Genomic DNA, 17477 nt, shown 5'->3' on the forward strand with positions numbered 1-17477 from the left:
TACTGAGTGAGTGACTGAGTGAGTGACTGGGTGAGTGACTGGGTGAGTGACTAAGCTGCTGAGTGAGTGACTTGGTGAGTGATTAAGCTACTGAGTGAGTGACTGGGTGAGTGACTAAGCTGCTGAGTGAGTGACTTGGTGAGTGAATAAGCTGCTGAGTGACTGGGTGAGTGACTAAGCTGCTGAGTGAGTGACTGGGTGAGTGACTAAGCTGATGAGTGAGTGACTGAGTGAGTGACTAAGCTGCTGAGTGAGTGACTGGGTGAGTGACTAAGCTGCTGAGTGAGTGACTGGGTGAGTGACTAAGCTACTGAGTGAGTGACTGTGTGATTGACTAATCTGCAGTATAAGTTAGTGGGTGAGTGTTAGGGAGTGCGTGTATTAGTGTGACTGTTAGCCACTGTTAGTGGGTGGGTGAGTGAGAGTGTTAGTGAGAGTGTGTATTACCGTGAGTGGTAATGTGTGTATTCTTGAGAGTGTGAGTGTTAGTGAATGTTTGTATTAGCGTGAGTCTTCGTGATTGTATTGGGGTGAGTGACAGTAACGCTGTGGTGAGCAGTGCCATGGGGGGTGGAACAATTCTAAATTGGCCATTCCCCTCGTGGCAATTGGCCACCTGTAATGTTTGAACGCTCACTGCGGAGGAGAGGCTGCCACTCTTTTGTCAGGAGCTGGACCGGTACCGCTTGGATCTCTGCAGTATTCAAGAGGCCCAGTGGACTGGTTATGGCTCCAGTCACCATGAGGGATGGAACGTCCTCTACTCGAGGCAGGTGGCTGCCAAACTACAGGGGATAGCTCTTCTTTTGTACAAAAGAACGAACGGGGCGTGGGAGCGTGGCAGTACGGTGTGTGGGAAGCTGTGGGCTGGCCTTCCCATCAATCTGAGGCGAGGAGTAATCGTGGTGGCTACTTATGCCCCCACCGAAGATGAACATCAGTGAAGGGATGCAGGGAAGGCCGATGAGTCACGTGCTTTCTATGACCTGTCACAGGTGCTAGCTACAGTGGCCCCTCAGGATAGCGTCATTCTGTTGGGTGACTTTAATGTCCGAGTCGGTCATGATGCTGGCACCTGGGCTGGAGTGATTGGAAAGCATGGGCCAGATGAGCTCAATAACAGTAGGAGGCTGTTAGACTTCTGTACAGCCCATGAGCTTGTAGTTACTAACACGCTGTTCCAGCATCGGCGCATCTAAACAACTTCACGGATGCATGCCGGGTCCAAGTGTTGATGGGTTCCCACGGACGCACTCGGAGACGGAGGTAAGTTATGGCCTTTCACCAAGGGTTTATTAAAGACTTCACAAATACACACAAGGGTACACAACTTCCAGGGGCTAGGGGTCCTACACCGAGTCCTGGTCCCTGCCCGGCTAGCTCCAGTCTCTCTCTCTCGTGTCGGATCGGGGACTCTGCCAACTTCACCGACCGGAGAGAGAGCACCTCTATCGGCTACCACCGGCTTCTCCCCAGACTCACTACTCGATCCCTCTCTACCCCTGGTTCTCTCTTCACCCTTTGTACTCTACCCGTTCCCACAGTGACCCCGCTTTCGTCACGGGGTCTCCCTTAAGTACTCTAGGAGACGTGACGTCATCGCACTGAACACATGACGTCACGTTCCCATTTTACTCCTCTACACAAGTAAGAACTGGACTTTATAGTGATGAAACAATGGATACGGGCCCATGTCCTTGACACTAGGACCTACTTTGGAGCTGATCTGGCCACTGAAGATGCGCCTACCATTCTTTCACTCCAGTAATGGGTGTATATCTAACACCCCATACAAACCTGCAGTGGCCTGGTCTCAGTTAGCTGATGAAAGTAGCAAGCCAGAATTTCATCATCACTTGCAGCTGGGGTTGGCATCGTCAAACCCTCCTCCTGATGCCAAGGGGAAATGGGCGAGGTTTAGGACTGTGGCTCATGCAGCTGCAATGGCTGCTTTGGGTACACAGTGAAAACCTCCCCAGAAGCCCTGGCTGATAGAGGTGTTCTGGATGGCTAAGAAAAAGTGACAGGCCCACTCCCACCATCGACAGCATCCCACGTCGGAGAATGAGGAGGTTTACTGCAGCCGTCGCTCAGAGGTTCGGAGAGCCGTGCGGTGCTGTAAGGGTGGGTGGTGTTCACGGGTTGCTGAGGAGATGGATTCATATTCTTTTGGTCTTTCAGTAAAGTCACGTAGATTGGTTCAAAGAAAATAACAAAAAAAATTACAAATACTACGTTTCAATCACAAAACAAGCGATCGCTTGTGTTGTGATTTAAACGTCGTAGTTTTTAGTTTTTATTTTATTTGAACCTATCTACGTGACTTTACCGAAAGACCAAAAGCATACTCTTTAACTCCAACAGAAAAGTAACTTATAGCACCACACCTATCACCATCATTAGGGGGAAGAAAGCTTATCCAATCTCCGACCCCCAAGAACAGGTTTGCAGATGTTCTAAACATTTATGTGAGGTCTTGGGGGAGGGGAAATTCCTCAGCCAAGAAAACATCATGGTACAAAGTGTGGATCACCCTGCTGCGGCTGTTGTGCCTCAAATATTGTAAGTAGTCACCTCCTGTGACTGGCTGGCTGAAGTGCTATCTGTTGAGGAAGTACAGAAGTCGTTTCAGAGTCTAAGACCAAAAAAGCGCCGGGCAGAGATGATCTCCCAAGTTAAATGCTGAGGGAGGGTGGTGTTTGTCCGCAGACTGCCCTATATGACATCATAATAACATCCTGGACCACTGGACGGGTTCCGCTGGATTTGAAGGATACCCTAATAGTCCTCCTCTTTAATAAGGTGGACCGCACAGACTGTAACAACTAGAGGGGCATCTACCTCCTCAGTGTGCCGGGAAAGGTCCTAGCAAGGATTATATTTTATACCTACGTGACTTTACCGAAAGAACCAAAGAATAAGGATTATACAACATCGCCTTGCCAGGCACGCTGAGGAGAGGCTTGCGGAGCCCCAATGTGGTTCAGGCCAGGGCAGTCCTGCACAGATGCTATATGGTACAGCAGAGGTGTAGGGAATTCCAAGAAGACCTACATCCTTGCTTTATTGACCTGGTCAAGGCCTATGACACCATCAGTAGGCCTGGGCTCTGGGTTGTTTTTCGTGCTTTCCGAGTCCCTGACTCACAATCATTAAGGACCTTCATGATGGTGGGCAGGCTCTGGTAAAACTACGTGGCTGGGAGTCGGAGCCATTCCCTGTTCACCTTGGGGTGCCACAAGGATGTCCTCTGGCTCCCACATGATTTAACATATTTTTCGATCACGTAGTTCATGAAACCTTTTACGGCTGTACCGGAGGAATCTCCATCAGGTACAGATACAATGGGAGGCTGATCAATGCCATGTTATGTTTTCTGATAATCTGGTGATTACTGCTCACTCAGAAGAGGAGTTGGAGGTGCTGCTGCTGAACCTGAAGCATGCCACTAAAAGGTGGGGCCTTACCATCAGCCCCACCAAAACTAAACACCTCCCTGGGTATTTTGTGCCATCAAACACCCCACCCCCTCAACTCCCCATTTGTGATGGGACAGTTGTGTAGAGAGTGGATCAATCGAGTAGCATTATCTTTTCTTGGGCTGCATAACGCTGTGTGGAAGCTACCTGGTCTGTCGCTCCTCACGAAGCTTCGGGTCTTCTTGGCCACGGTCATGCCATCTCTTCTCTCTGCTTACAAACATTTTCACCGGTAGGGAATATTTAGGCTGGCCTGCCTACGATTCATCATTTGGTTTGCCCAGGCTAGATTGTGTGAAGAGCTCACAAATCCTTGAAAGTTCTGGACAAAGTCCCATCAGTGAGCTCCTCTGGCAGGCAAGGCTGCGTTGGCTGAGTCATGTAGCCTGCATGCCCAGCCACCGCATGCCTAAACGGCTTTTGTTCGGCTGGATAGAGGGGGCTAAACAGTTGCGGCACCGGGTAGAGAAGAGATGGAGTGATGTGGTACAAGAAGATGTGGAGCTAATTGGACTTGCTGACGACGAGTACCAGCGGTGTCAAGATCGGCCTCTGTGAAGGCTCGTGAAGGACGCTACTGGACAGTTGGAGGCAGTTAGCACAGTAGGGGGTACAGCTGGTGTATCTTCCAGTCATGTCAGTCAGCCAACCCATGGCACCTGGGTCTCTCCCGAGACCTCCTGTCAGCAAGCCTTCGACACTTCACGTGTCCTCAAATTGCACCTGGCCTGGCACAGGTGGGGAATGGCGGGTATTGGTATTGCTATCAGTGTGAGGTGTGTGTATTAGTGAGTGTTAGTGTGTGAATGCATTAGTGTGAGTGTGAGTGAGTGTTATTGAGTGTGTGGATTAGTGCGCGTCTTAGTGAGTGCATGTATGAGTAAGTATGTGTATTACTGAGTGTTCGTGTGTATTCGTGAGTGAGTGTATTAATGTGTGTATTTGTGAGTGTTATTGAGTGCATTGGTGTGAGTTGGTGTCCCTGTCATCCCATGACCTAGGTAGCGACCCCCAACAGGAGAACGAGGAGGAAGAGGAGGGGGGGTAGCCACGTGACCGGTCCCGCGCGGGGAAGGCCATGCCCCCCAGATTTCTCATTGCAGCGGTCGCCGTGGCAGCAGTGGACGCGCACCCCCGCGGGGGGGGCTGACTCGGCAGCGCGGCAGAGCACGCGCATGGAGCACATCTTCATTACACCTCCTGCACTCCGCACAGCAGTGTCACACCACACGGCACTGTCACACCCCACGGCAGTGTCACACTACACATCACGTGGTGTCACACCCCACGGCACTGTCACACCACATGTTACGCAGTGTCACACTACACATCATGCGGGGTCACACCAAACGGAAGTGTCACACCACACAGTGTCACAACAACAACCGCCATTCGCCACTAAGTGGCGGTGACGTTACCACGGCGCTTGTGCCAGGCCATGTGCACCTTGAGGCTACCACGTGAAGTGTCGAACGCCCGCTGGCAGGAGGTCACGGGGCAGACCCCGGTGCCACGGGTCAACTGACTGAGATGAGTGGCCGATGCACCACCTGTGCCCCCTACTGTGCCAACTTGCCGTGCTTTAGCCACCCGGCGCTCTGCTCGTTGTTGTGAGCATCGCTCCTCTGCCCTCCGTTGTTGTTAGAGGGCGACTGTCTCCAACTGACCAGTAGCGTCTGCAGGAGCCTCCTCCAGAGGTCGATCTTGGCACCGCTGGTTCCAGTCATTGGCAAGTCCACTCAGCTCCACATCCTCCTGTATCACATCACTCCATCTCTTCTCCAGCACGTTCAGTGCCTGTTTAGCACCCTCTATCCGGCCGAACAGAAGCTGTTTAGGCATGCGGTGGCTAGGCATGCGGGCTACATGGCCCAGCCAACGCAGCCTTGCCTACAGGAGGAGCACACCGATGGGACTTTGCCCAAATCTTTAAATGATTTGCGAGTTCCTCACACAATCCAGCCTGGTTAAACCCAGAATGGATCATAGGCAGGCCAGCCTAAATGTTTATAGCTGGCGAAGATGTTCCATTAGGGGGGTCCACGTTTCACAAGCGTAGAGAAGGGAGGGCATGACTGTGGCCGAGAAGACCCGAAGCTTAGTGTGGAGTGACAGACCAGGTAGCTTCCACACAGCGTTATGCAACCGATGAAAAGATAATGCCGCTCGACTGATTCGGAGCGTGACCTCTGCTGTCAAACCGGAACCAGTCATGAGCACACTGCCCAGGTATGGGAAACTCTCCACTCTCTCCACAACTGCCCCATCACCAATTGGGAGTTGTGGGGGTGGAGTGTCCTATGGTATAAAATACCCAGGCAGGTGCTTAGTTTTGGTGGGGCTGATGGTAAGGCCCCACCTCTTAGTGGCACGCTCCTGGTTCAGCAGCAGCGCCTCCAACTCCTCCTCTGAGTGAGCAGCAATTACCAGATCATCGGCATACATAACATGGTTGACCAATAGGGAGCCATCCCTTGACCGCACCGGGGCATCGATCAGCCTCCCATTGTATCTGTGTAGTGGCCAACTTGTAGACAATAAGATTTGGAGGCACTTTTTTATTAACAAGTACCATCAGGGTTAACACACATCTATTATTGGCGACACTACTCAGCCAGGACAGTTGGTAGGCTGAATGACTAGTAGCACCCCAAGATGGTAGAGACGGAGACGACAACGAGAAGAATGGTGAAGACGACGAGAAGAATGGTGACGAAGGACTTCAGCAGCGCGACAAGGATCCCACTCCAACAACAGCCCCGAGGTCTCCTACAGGGGCCCCTCTTACACTCTCTGCGTGGCCTCACTCCACCCCCGGCCACGCCCCCTTTCTGGAACCTACTAGCGGGTTCCTGGTGGGCTCCTTCTGTGACTTTCCCCTAGATCCTCTCGTGTATATCCTGGCCTGCTGACGTCAGAACTGCTGTATGCCGCAGATCTCTTTTTCTGCCAGCAGCCAGTGCTATGCCACTACACCTGTACCAGATGGAAATTCCTCCGGTACAGCAATTAAAGGCTTCACGAACTACGTGGTCAAAATAGATGTTAAGTAATGTGGGAGCCAAACGACATCCCTGTCGCACCCCAAGGTTAACAGGGAATGGCTCCCACTCCCGGCCACGTAGTTTTACCATCATGAAGGTCCTTAATGATCGTGAGGCGGGAGTCGGAGACTCCAACAGCACGAAAAACAACCCAGAGCCCAGGCCAACTGATAGTATCATAGGCCTTGACCAGGTCAATAAAGCAGAAATGTAGCTCTTGTTGGAATTCCCTACACCTTTGCTGTAACAGACAGACAAAAAATATGGCATCTGTGCAGGACCGCCCTTTCCTAAAACCACATTGGGGCTCTGCAAGCCTCTCCTCAGGGTGCCTGGCAAGGCGATGTTGAATAATCCTTGCCAGGACCATTCCCGGCACACTGAGGAGTGAGATGCCCCTGTAGTTGTTACAGTCGGTGCAGTCCCCCATCTTAAAGAGGGGAACCACCAGGGCATCCTTCCAATCCTTCGGAACCCGTCCAGTGGTCCAGACTGTTATGATGTCATGTAGGGCAGTCTGTGCACAAACGCCACCTTCATTCAGCATTTTGCTTGGGAGATCATCTCTGCCCGGTGCCTTTCCTGGTCTCAGACTCTGGATCGCCTTCAGTACTTCCTCAACAGATGGCACCTCAGCCAGCCACTCACAGGGGGTGACTTATTCCTACAATCAGAGGCAACGCAGGCTCAGCAGGGTCATCCCCACTTTGCCCCATGATGTTTTCCAGGCTGAGGGATTTCCCCTCCCCCAGAACCTCACAGAAGTGCTCAGCAAATCTGCAAACCTGTTCCTGGGGGTTGGAGATTGGATCACCGTTCTTTCCCCTAATGATGGTAATAAGTGTGGCGCTGCAAGTTACTTTTTTGATGGAATTAAAGAGCGATTTGTGATCGCGGGCCACTGAGGCAGATCCCATCTCCTCAGCAACCCGCGACCATCACCCATCCTTGCAACACCTCACGGCTCTCTGAACTTCCGAGCGAAGGCTGCGGTAAGTTTCCTCATTCTCTGATTTGGGATGTTGTAGACGATGAGAGTGGGCTTGTCAGCCAGGGTCTCTGGGGAGGTCTGGACCGTGTACCCAACGCAGCCATTGCAGCTACATGAGCCACAGTCCTAAACCTCGCCCATTTCCCCTCGACATCAGGAGTGGGGGACAATGCCATTAGCTAGCTGAGACCAGGCCACTATGGGCTTGGTCCTGGTGTCAAGGACATGGGCCCGCATCTGCTGTTCTGTCACTATGTAGTCTAGCAGATGTTCTTGCTTGGACCCGGCATGCATCCATGATGTTGTGTGGATGCGCCGATGCCATACAGTGTCACACCACACAGCAGGCTGTGTCACACCACACGGTGTCACATCACATGTCTTTTGTCACCCTAGTGGCGATGTTTACACACTGCACCAGGTACTCATTTGAGGTTGAGTTGACCTAGGGGAGGCCCAGGACCCATTCAGATAATTGTCAACACGCACACACAAGCACACCACATGATGTTACACCAGCACATCACACCGCATCACACTGCAACGTTATTACACCACATGGTTTTACAACAGCACACCACGTGGCAGTATGCCACACGGCAGCACGCCACACCATACACGTATACAACATACACGTAGCAGCATACACACGCGATCAGGCGAACAGCATCACACCACACAGCATAAAACCATATACGCCATGCACACAGTAGAATACGTATCATACCATATACATAACATCATACCATATACCCACCACACATCCCATCATCTGCCCTTCTACAAGCACCACACACCCAGAGGATGCGCGTGTATTTGCTCGCTGAGACGTAAGGGCAGTATGGTCCATGCAGGTGAATGGTCTCATGTTGACGCTGTGATGAAAGAGGAGGAGAGAGGGAGGGGGAGGAGGAGGGGTTGGAGAAGAAGGTGGAGAAGGTAGTGGAGGAGGAGATGGAGGAAGAGGATGGGTTGGAGCAGCAGCAGTAGGAAGATGAGGGAGACGTGGTGGAGGATGACGAGTTGGATGTGGAATGGGAGGTGGAGGAGGGGAGGAGGTGAATTAGGAGGTGGAGGGGAGAGAGAGGGGGAGGAGGGAGAGGTTGAGGGGGAGGTGAATTACGAGGAGGTAGAGGGGAGAGTTGGAGGGGGAGGTGGGAGATGTTGAGGAGAATGAGCACGTGGGAACACGGGAGCTCTGTGCTCTCTGTTTGTTTGTGTTTGGGGCTGGCGCGAGTTTCAGATGGAACCTGTGCAAGGAGAAAACGCGTGTGTGTATGTGCCTGTGTGTGCATGTGTGTTTTCCTGTGTACGTGTGCATGTGTGTGCCTGTGTGTGTATGTATGCCCGTCTGTGTGTGCCTGTGTGTGTGCCTGTATGTGCGCGCCTGTGTGTGTGTATGCCTTTGTGCGAGAGCGGTAGGGAGGGGTAGTGGAGCGGTGAGCGCGCTGTGCTACGAATCCAGTCACCCGAGTTCGATTCCTGCTCACGAACAACACCAGTGACGATTATCTGAACCGGTCCTGGGCCTCCTCTAAGTCGACTCATCCTCAAATGAGTACCTGGTGCGGTCTGTAAACATCCCCATTGGGGAGACAAAGGCGGCCGGGCGTGATGTTGGCCAACCCCCTTGTGTGTCGTTCTGGCCGTCAAAAGTCTGTCAAAGGCTGTATGGGGAGATCTTTGTGTGGGGTGCGTGTGTTTTATAAAGGAAACCGAGCGAATGTTTTGCATTCTTTAAATGTATATGCCACCGAGCTGATGTTATTTTGACATTTTTACTCTCAAAGACAAAGATCCCCCGTATAGCCTGAACAGACTGTTGGGGCAAGTGCTGTTAGCGAGCACCTATGAAGGCCGGCACCACACACAAGGGGGTGGGTGGCCAGCACCACGCCCGGCCACCTTTGTCTCCCTAGTGGGAATGTTTTTTACACATCGCACCAGTTTCTCATTTGAGGCTAAGTTGACATAGGGGAGGCCCAGGACCGGTTCAAATCATCGTCACTGGTGGTGCCCATTGTCTCCCTAATGGGAATGTTTTTAAATCCTTTATATTAAGTTCACTTGCTTGCTTGCGCGCTTACGACCGTGCAAATCTTTCGGTCGTGTTTTAACCCACTTCCCGTGATCCAATCGAGCTGACATTTTGCACACAGACTCGTTGTGCGTGACAATGTATTTTCGTGGGAAAAAAAAATCCAAAATTTTACACCTTTTTGGGAAAAGAAATTATATTTAATTACCAATTGCTTAATGGTGGCAGGCAATCATCTGACCCATAGGTGGCAGCCATCTCAAGCCAGAGGACGAGAGGACTCTAGCTGCCACGCATATAAAGGATTTATAGTGAAAAACTTTGTTTTTACGGGTTAATTTTTTTACACATCGCACCAGGTTCTCATTTGAGGCTCAGTTGACATAGGGGAGGCCCAGGACCGGTTCAGATCATCGTCACTGGTGGTGCCATGAGCGGAAATCGAACCCGCGTCGCTGGGTTCGTAGCGCAGTGTACTAACAGCTACACTACCACTCCACTAATACACCATCACATGTACACAACAACACCCGCCATTCGCCATTAAGTGGCGGTGACGTCACCACGGCTCCTGTGCCAGGCCAGGTGCACGTTGAGGCCACGTGAAGTGTCGAAGGCACGTTGACAGGTCACGGTACAGACCCAGGTGCCATGGGTTGACTGACTGAGATGACTGACAGATGCACCAGCTGTGCCCCCTACTGTGCCAACCTGCTGACTTTTATCCACCTGGCGCTCCGCTCGTTGCTTCTCTGCCCTCCGTTGTTGGAAGGCAACCGCCTCCAACTGACAAGTAGTGCCCTTCACGAGCCTCCTCCATAGAGCATGACACCGCTGGTACCAGTCTTCGGCAAGTCCACCGAGCTCCTCATCCTCCTATACTGCATCAGTCTATCTCTTCTCCAGCCCGTGTCGTGTCCGTTTAGCCCCTTCTATCTGGACAAACAGAAGCTGCTAGGGCATGCGGTAGCTGGGCATTTGGGCTACATGCCTCAAACCAATGCAGCCTTGCCTGCCGGAGGAGCTCACTGATGGGAATGTGCACAAATATGTAGTGGGTTCTATTAAGACACATGCCGAGACTTGGAGGCAACACGTTTATTCCTTGAACAACACAACTTCCACTGCACAACTACTTAGGGTGTTGACCACCACGGGCTAACACATAACCACTCAATAGCGAGACTATATACGGCGGTAACCACCCCGGGTAACTTCGTAACCACTGACGGGATAACTATATTCGGTGACCACCACGGCTATTCACAACCATTCGTCTACGCGCTCGGATCCAGAGAACCACGTGCTGTCAGGTCCACGCTGTAGCAGGGGATCGTGGACGTCGCCCGCTGAATCCATTCCCAGAGACGAGCCCTGAGAATCCGCGCGACTCGCCTTTTTATCGACCCTGGCATGGCCAGGCTCCGCCCTTGGCCACGCCCCCTTTCCAGATCTTTCTGGTAGAGTCGGGGATCTGGTCACGTGGCCCGTCACATGCCCCGTGGCCCCCGTTATCCCCTCGTCTAGTCACGTGCCCTGCCCGTGTTCACCGGGAGTACCATGTCCTCACACGGCCTCTCCCCACTGGCACTCGGACCATGCCCCCTGGGGGCCCAACCCCTCACGGATGCACACCAGTGCTCGGGAGAGGTCCCGCATCTGCAGTACCTCTTTTCCGCCGGTACAACGCTATATACACACTATGTACACCACTACAAATATATCAAGGTTTTGTGAGCTCCTCACACAATCCAGCTTGATTGAACCCAGGATGGATCGTAGGCAGGTCAGTCTGACTGTTTCTAACCGGCGCAGATGTTCCATTAGAGGGGTCCACATTTCACAAGCATAGAGAAGAGAAAGCATCACTGTGGCCGAGAAGACCCGAAGCTTAGTGTTGAGCGACAAACAAGGTAGCTTTCACACAGCATGACGCAGCCGATAAAAAGACAATGCCACCCGACTGATTCAGAGTGAGATCTCCTGCTGTTAAACCGGAGCTGGTTATAAGCACAATACCCAGGAATGGGAAACTATCCACTCTCTCCACAACTGCTCCATTGCCAATGGAGAGTTGAGGGGTAGGGAGGTGCTTAGTTTTGATGGGGCTCATGGAAAGACCCCATCTATTCAGGTTCAGCAGCAACGCCTCCAACTTCTCCTTTGAGTGAGCAGCAAACACCAGATTATCAGCAATATGATTGGCCAATAGGGAGCCATCCATTGACCGCACCCGGGCATCGATCAGCCTCTCATTGTGTCTGTACCAGATGGAAATTCCTCCGGTATAACCATGAAAACTTCTAAGACTACGTGGTCAAATATTATGTTAAATAATCTGGGAGCCAAAGAACATATATGTCCTACCCCAAGGTGAGTAAAAGGGAATGGATCTGACTACTGGCCACGTAGTTTTACCCGGGCCTGCCCACCATTATAGAGGCCCTTAAAAATTGTGATTAGAGAATCAGGGACTCCGAAAGAACGAAGAAGTGCCCAGAGCCCTGGCCTGTTGATGGTATAATAGGCTTTGACGAGGTCAATAAAGTAGAGATGTAGGTCTTGTTGGAATTCCCTACGCCTCTACTGTAGCAGACGGACAGACAATATGACATCCGTGCAGGACCGCCTTAGTCTGAAACCACATTGGAGCTCCGCAAGCCTCTCCTCAGCGTGCCTGGAAAGGCGATGTTGAATAATCCTTGCCAGGACCTTTCTCGGCACACTGAGGAGTGAGATGTCCCTGTAGTTGTTAAAGTCTGTATGGTCCTCCTTAAAGAGGGGGACCACCAGGGCATCCTTATAATCCTGCAGAACCTGTCCTATGGTCTAGACAGTTGTGATGATGTCATGTAGGGCAGCTTGTACACAGACACCAATCTCCCTCAGCATTTCGCAATGGAGATTATCTCTGCCCAGCGCTTTTCCTGGTCTCAGACTCTGGATCGGCTCTTGCACTTCCTCATCCAGCCATTCACAAGGCTGGCTACGCCTGCCAATATTTGAGGCACTTCAGCCACAGTAGGTAAAGGGTAAAGATGTCGACATGCAAGGGGTAAGGTAAAGGTAGCTCGGAAGAATTACCCGGTAGGGTAAAGATAGCGCAAAGTATTACCCGGTAAATACGGTACCTTGTTAACAGATAAAAGCTCCGTGGCGCAGTCCGTGGCGCATTCCGTGGCCTACATTTAATAAGTAATATTAAAACAAACTTGATTAAAAACACGCTTTTATGAAATGTGCGAGTAATGATAGAACTCCACGACTCCAGGAAGTGGCCCCGAAGCTTGCCACAACGTAAGGGACCGTGGTGATTTACAGCCAACGTCAGTTGAGCGTGGACAATTAGACCCAAGCCGAAACATAACATGTAAAAAATATTGTTTATAAATATAGATTTTTTATGATAGAATATAGTATTATCATCTACATGACCTAAGTATACCAAGTTTGCAGTCGATACCACATTAGGATAAAAATTGAGTTTCAAGATTTGAGGATACAACAACAACAATAATGACAACGACAGAGTGAGTTAAAAGAAAGCGTGTAAAATTGGAATCATCGAGAGTATTCTATATGATTAAAACGCTCTACGTAGCATTTACCGTTATCAACCTTGTTCATGTGTAGTAGATCCCTAGTAATTACCCTGTAATCGGGTAATTTGTATGGGGTAAGGGTAAAAGGTAGGGTAAAGGTAGGCTCGTTGCTTTTTACCCTTTACCTTGTACCTTACCTGCTAAAGGGTAAAATGTAAGGGTAGAGTGATTGTATTGTGGTAAGGTAAAAGGTAGGGTAAAGTAGGCTCGTTGTTTTTACCTTTTAACTTTTACCTTACCTTGCCAATGCCTAACAGTAGGGTTGTCCCCTTCCCCAAGACTACATAGAAATACTCTGCAAACCTGCAGACCAATTCCTGGGGGATCAGATGACAATTCTTTCCCTTAAGGATGGTGATAGGTCAGGCGTTGGAGTGATTTATGATTGGGGGCTACTGAGGCAGATTCCATTTCCTCAGCAACCCGCGCCCACCACTCATCCTTGCAGCGCCGCACCGCTCTCGGCCGGAACACCTCCTCCTTCAGCCAGGGTCTCTGGGGGGGTCTGGCCATGTGTGAGGAGGAGTGTCCGGGCTTTAAAAGCCTCTCCCTTTTTTACTCTCACTATAACTACTTTATTTTATTTTACCAGGTAAGGCCCACTGTGCTATATAGTTATTTTTCAGAAGTGACAAATGATAGCTCAATGAAGTGGCTTATTGTGTGGAAATGTATAGCAGTAACCAAATATTCTAAATGCGTGATCTTGATTTTAAATGTGGAGGGAAAGCCGAATGACCCAGAGAAAAATCCACGCGACCACGGGAAAAGAGAGAGAGAGACACGCAAACTCCAAATATACAGACATCAGGGTTGGGATCAAACCTACGACCTCTTGCATACCGGGCGAGGTAGTTAACATCTGTGGTTTTATATGTATGCTGAACTTATTTTGCACCGTACATAGCCAACATGAGTCTCTGGATCTCTATAGGTCTCCATGTGTATGGGTCTCTGTGGGGCTGGATGGGTCTCTGGGTATATGTGGGTCTCTATGAGTCTGTAGAAAAATTCGTTTAGAGTATTTGGCCGCTATATATTTCCACGTGATCAGCCACTTCGTTGAGCTATAATTTGTGATAGCTATAGAGTAGCTCAGTGGGCATTATCTACATAAATAAAATAAAAGATGCCCTGCAGCCAGGCGACGGCCCGCGTTATGCGTCCGCGCGTGGCACAGACTGCGAGAGAAGCCGGCGCGATGTGGAGGGAGCATCAAAACTGGCGAGCTAAAGGTGGCCTGGCATGGTGCTGGCCACACCATCCACTCATAGGTGCGCCGTGGCGGCCTTCATTGGGGCTCACTGACAGCACTTCCCCTAACACCGTGTATGGGACATCCTTGTCTTCGTGTCTCAGTATCGCCACATGTCGTTGATAGGTGGAGGTGACAGCGGCGAGTGACTGGCACGGGGATGAGTGCAAAATTACACTGCAAGTGGCACACCACATCCAGTATACCCGGCTCCCAAACACGGAAGTAATGTTTTCGGTGGTAGTGATGGTAGTGATGTTAATGGTTGTGATGGTGATGGTAGTGATAGTGGCGGTGATGACCCTGATGGTGATGATGTTGGTGATAGAGAGGTGATGTTGATGGTGGTAATGATAATGGTGATGATGATGGTGATGTTCGTCGTGGTGGTGGTGGTGATGTTACTCACGTGTGGAGGGCCCCCCGATGAAGGTGGCACACGTGTCGGAGTGTGGGGGGCACGCCGTGACCCCCTGCGCGTTGCACTGCCGCTCCGAGAGGCCCACACACGCGTAGCACTGGATCCCAGCCACTGCGACATCACAGCATCTTCAGCATTACAACATCCGCATCACAACATCTGCATCACATCAGCATTACAACAGCAGCATCACAACATCGGCATCACCTTATGCGCATCATAACATTGGCATCACAAAGTGGTCATCAACATCACAACATCGGTATAACATCACAGCATAAGCATTACATCATCATCACATCACCACTATCACAACATTCGCATCACAACATCATCACAACATCTGCATCATCCATCACAACATCAGGAATACATCATTAACATCACAGCATCATCATCACAACAGCATCAGCAATATCAGCAGCATCTCATCAACATCACATCAGTTTCATAACATAATTTCAACATCACATCATCATCATTTACATAATCAGAATTCACATAATCATCACTGCATCATCAGTACACGACATGAACAATATCAGCAACATCTTCATCACTAAAATGAGCAATTTCAACATCAAAATAATTATCATCAGCAACATCACATCATCAATATCATCACACAATCAGCATCACATCAACATCACTACTTCAGTATCATAGCAGCCACATCATATCAGCATCACATCATCAGCATCACAACACCAGCATTACATCAATACCAAAATCAGCATCACATCATAACCGTCATCACACCATTACCATCATCACATCATCGTGATTACAATCGTCAATATCCCCATCACACCATCACCTTCACAGGTCACCATCACATTAGTAGCAACACACCGTGACCATCACAATGACCACACGACCATCACCCATGCCTCCTCCTGTCCCTGTTCCAAAGTTCAAACTTCACATCTCATTTATCTCCACATCTCTTGGCTCCTAACTCTGCTCATGAGACACTGAATGTCGGAACCGGTCCAGTGTTGCTGGTACTGCACCGCTGCTGTTGAAATGATGCACTCCCACAAGGACGTGTAGCTGATGGGATGGGTAAAACACAACTGCATTTATTTGTGAAGAATAGTACTGAACGGATCTTTGTTCCATATCTCATAATCTCAGCTCCCCTGGCCCCAGGTTTCGATGTCCCAGATTCTCCCTGGTTAGAGATCCCAGATCTCCTGGTCCCCTGCTCCAAAGTTCTCTTACCTGTGATGATGCTGGAGCTGGAGATGAGGATGAGGAGGAGAGCGGGAGAAGGGAAGGAGAGCATGGCTCCGGTGAGGAGCAGCGCGGGGAGTGAGACGGGGAGAGCTCAGCTCACACGGGCAAGCTCACGCACACACACAGGTGCACACAAAGACAAATATCTCCAGTATAGCCTTTAATAGACTGATGGGGCAAGTGCTGTGAACGAGTAGCACCTATTAAGACCGAAACAGTACACGAGGGGACGAGGGCCACCACCAGATCCGACCGCCTTTGTCTCCCTAGTGGCGATGTTTACACACCGCACCAGGTACTAATTTGAGGCAGAGTCGACCTCGAGGAGGCCCAGGACCGGTTCAGATAATCGTCGCCGGTGTTGGCCGTGAGCGAGAATCGAACTCGAGTCGTCGGGTTCGTAGCACAGCGCGCTAACCGCTTTACCACCGCTCCCCACAGCCACGGACACAGTGACACACAGTCACGTACACACACATACCCACGTACACATACATAATGACATCGTCACACGCATAACCTCGTAGGCACACAGTCACGTACACACTCACCTTCCGCCGCCCTGTGGGGGGATTGAGGGGATTGCGGGGAGTGGGGGGATCAGGAGTGATCCCCGAGTGGAACGCGCTCATCCGATTACTACTCAAACCGGCCCCGCAGGAACATAAAAGCCGGCTCACTCTCCTGCCCTCCTCCCGTGAGCAGAGGCCAGGGTCCAGGTGTCAACCCAGGTTCTGACCCCTACATCCGGGGTAGGGTCAGGGATAGGGGACAGGGCTTCCGGAACCACCAATCACTACCACAACCACCACAACCCATAACCACCACAACTAACCATCACCACCACCACAACCACCCATCATCACCACTATCAAACCACAACCACCACCATCAAACCACCACTATTAACACCAGCACCCTCATCACCACCACTGCCCACATCACCACCATTATCAACACCACTACCACCCATGACCTCTAGCACCCAGGCTGGGAGGGTGGTTGCAATTGTGGTGGTGGTTGTAGTTGTGTTTGGGATGCCTTGTGAGCCATCAGGCCACGGCAGGTTGGTTGCGGTTGCTTGCATGGCTGTAGAGATTAGACTGTGGTAGTCGTGTTAGTGTTGGAGGGTATGTGTGTTGTGATTGTGATGGGGGTTATCTCAACTGGTCTTGGGCCTCCTCAGCTTCAAATGTGTACCTGGTGTGGGGTGTAAACATGGGCGTGGTGTTGGCCACCCACCACCGTGTGGTCTTCATAGGTGCTCGCCAACAGCAATTATCCCAATAGTTTGTTCAAGGCTACACGAGGGGATCCTTGTCTTTGGAGATGGTGGGTGCGGTGTGTGGCTGTTAGCGTGGCTCGAGCGATGATCCCGTTAGAGAGGAGATTGTCTCCGCGTGACTAC

At 50.9% G+C, this 17477-nt stretch overlaps 1 protein-coding gene across 2 annotated transcripts; it reads right to left on the bottom strand.

Annotated features, from left to right (window-relative positions):
* Window positions 1–1285: 1285 nt before the first annotated feature.
* LOC133339722 (urokinase plasminogen activator surface receptor-like) lies at window positions 1286–17429 on the bottom strand. Of its 2 annotated transcripts, XM_061547958.1 has the most exons (4): window positions 16621–17429; window positions 16055–16178; window positions 14819–14941; window positions 1286–4679 (listed from the first exon to the last, which is right to left on the bottom strand). In XM_061547958.1, the coding sequence occupies exons 2-4, from the start codon at window positions 16116–16118 to the stop codon at window positions 4477–4479; spliced, it is 390 nt and encodes a 129-aa protein (XP_061403942.1). In that variant the 5' UTR covers window positions 16119–16178; window positions 16621–17429; the 3' UTR covers window positions 1286–4476. The 2 variants fall into 2 exon arrangements, with proteins under 2 accessions (XP_061403942.1, XP_061403902.1); XM_061547918.1 differs by lacking the exon at window positions 16621–17429 and having other exon boundaries at window positions 16055–16602.
* Between the last annotated feature and the right edge of the window lie 48 nt (window positions 17430–17477).

The sequence above is a fragment of the Lethenteron reissneri genome, chromosome 2 (assembly GCF_015708825.2).
Source record: "Lethenteron reissneri isolate LAM-NWPU_2019-01 chromosome 2, ASM1570882v1, whole genome shotgun sequence".
NCBI classification, from domain to species: domain Eukaryota; kingdom Metazoa; phylum Chordata; class Hyperoartia; order Petromyzontiformes; family Petromyzontidae; genus Lethenteron; species Lethenteron reissneri.

What these genes read in the sequence shown, in the direction of transcription:
- LOC133339722 (XM_061547958.1), bottom strand. Translation starts at nt 16,118, where the DNA reads ATGCTCTCCTTCCCTTCTCCCGCTCTCCTCCTCATCCTCATCTCCAGC. An exon ending in CAGCTCCAGCATCATCACAG is followed by an intron (nt 14,942 to 16,054) that starts GTAAGAGAACTT and finishes GTGATGTCGCAG; the next exon opens with TGGCTGGGATCCAGTGCTAC. An exon ending in CATCGGGGGGCCCTCCACAC is followed by an intron (nt 4,680 to 14,818) that starts GTGAGTAACATC and finishes TGCGGAGTGCAG; the next exon opens with GAGGTGTAATGAAGATGTGC.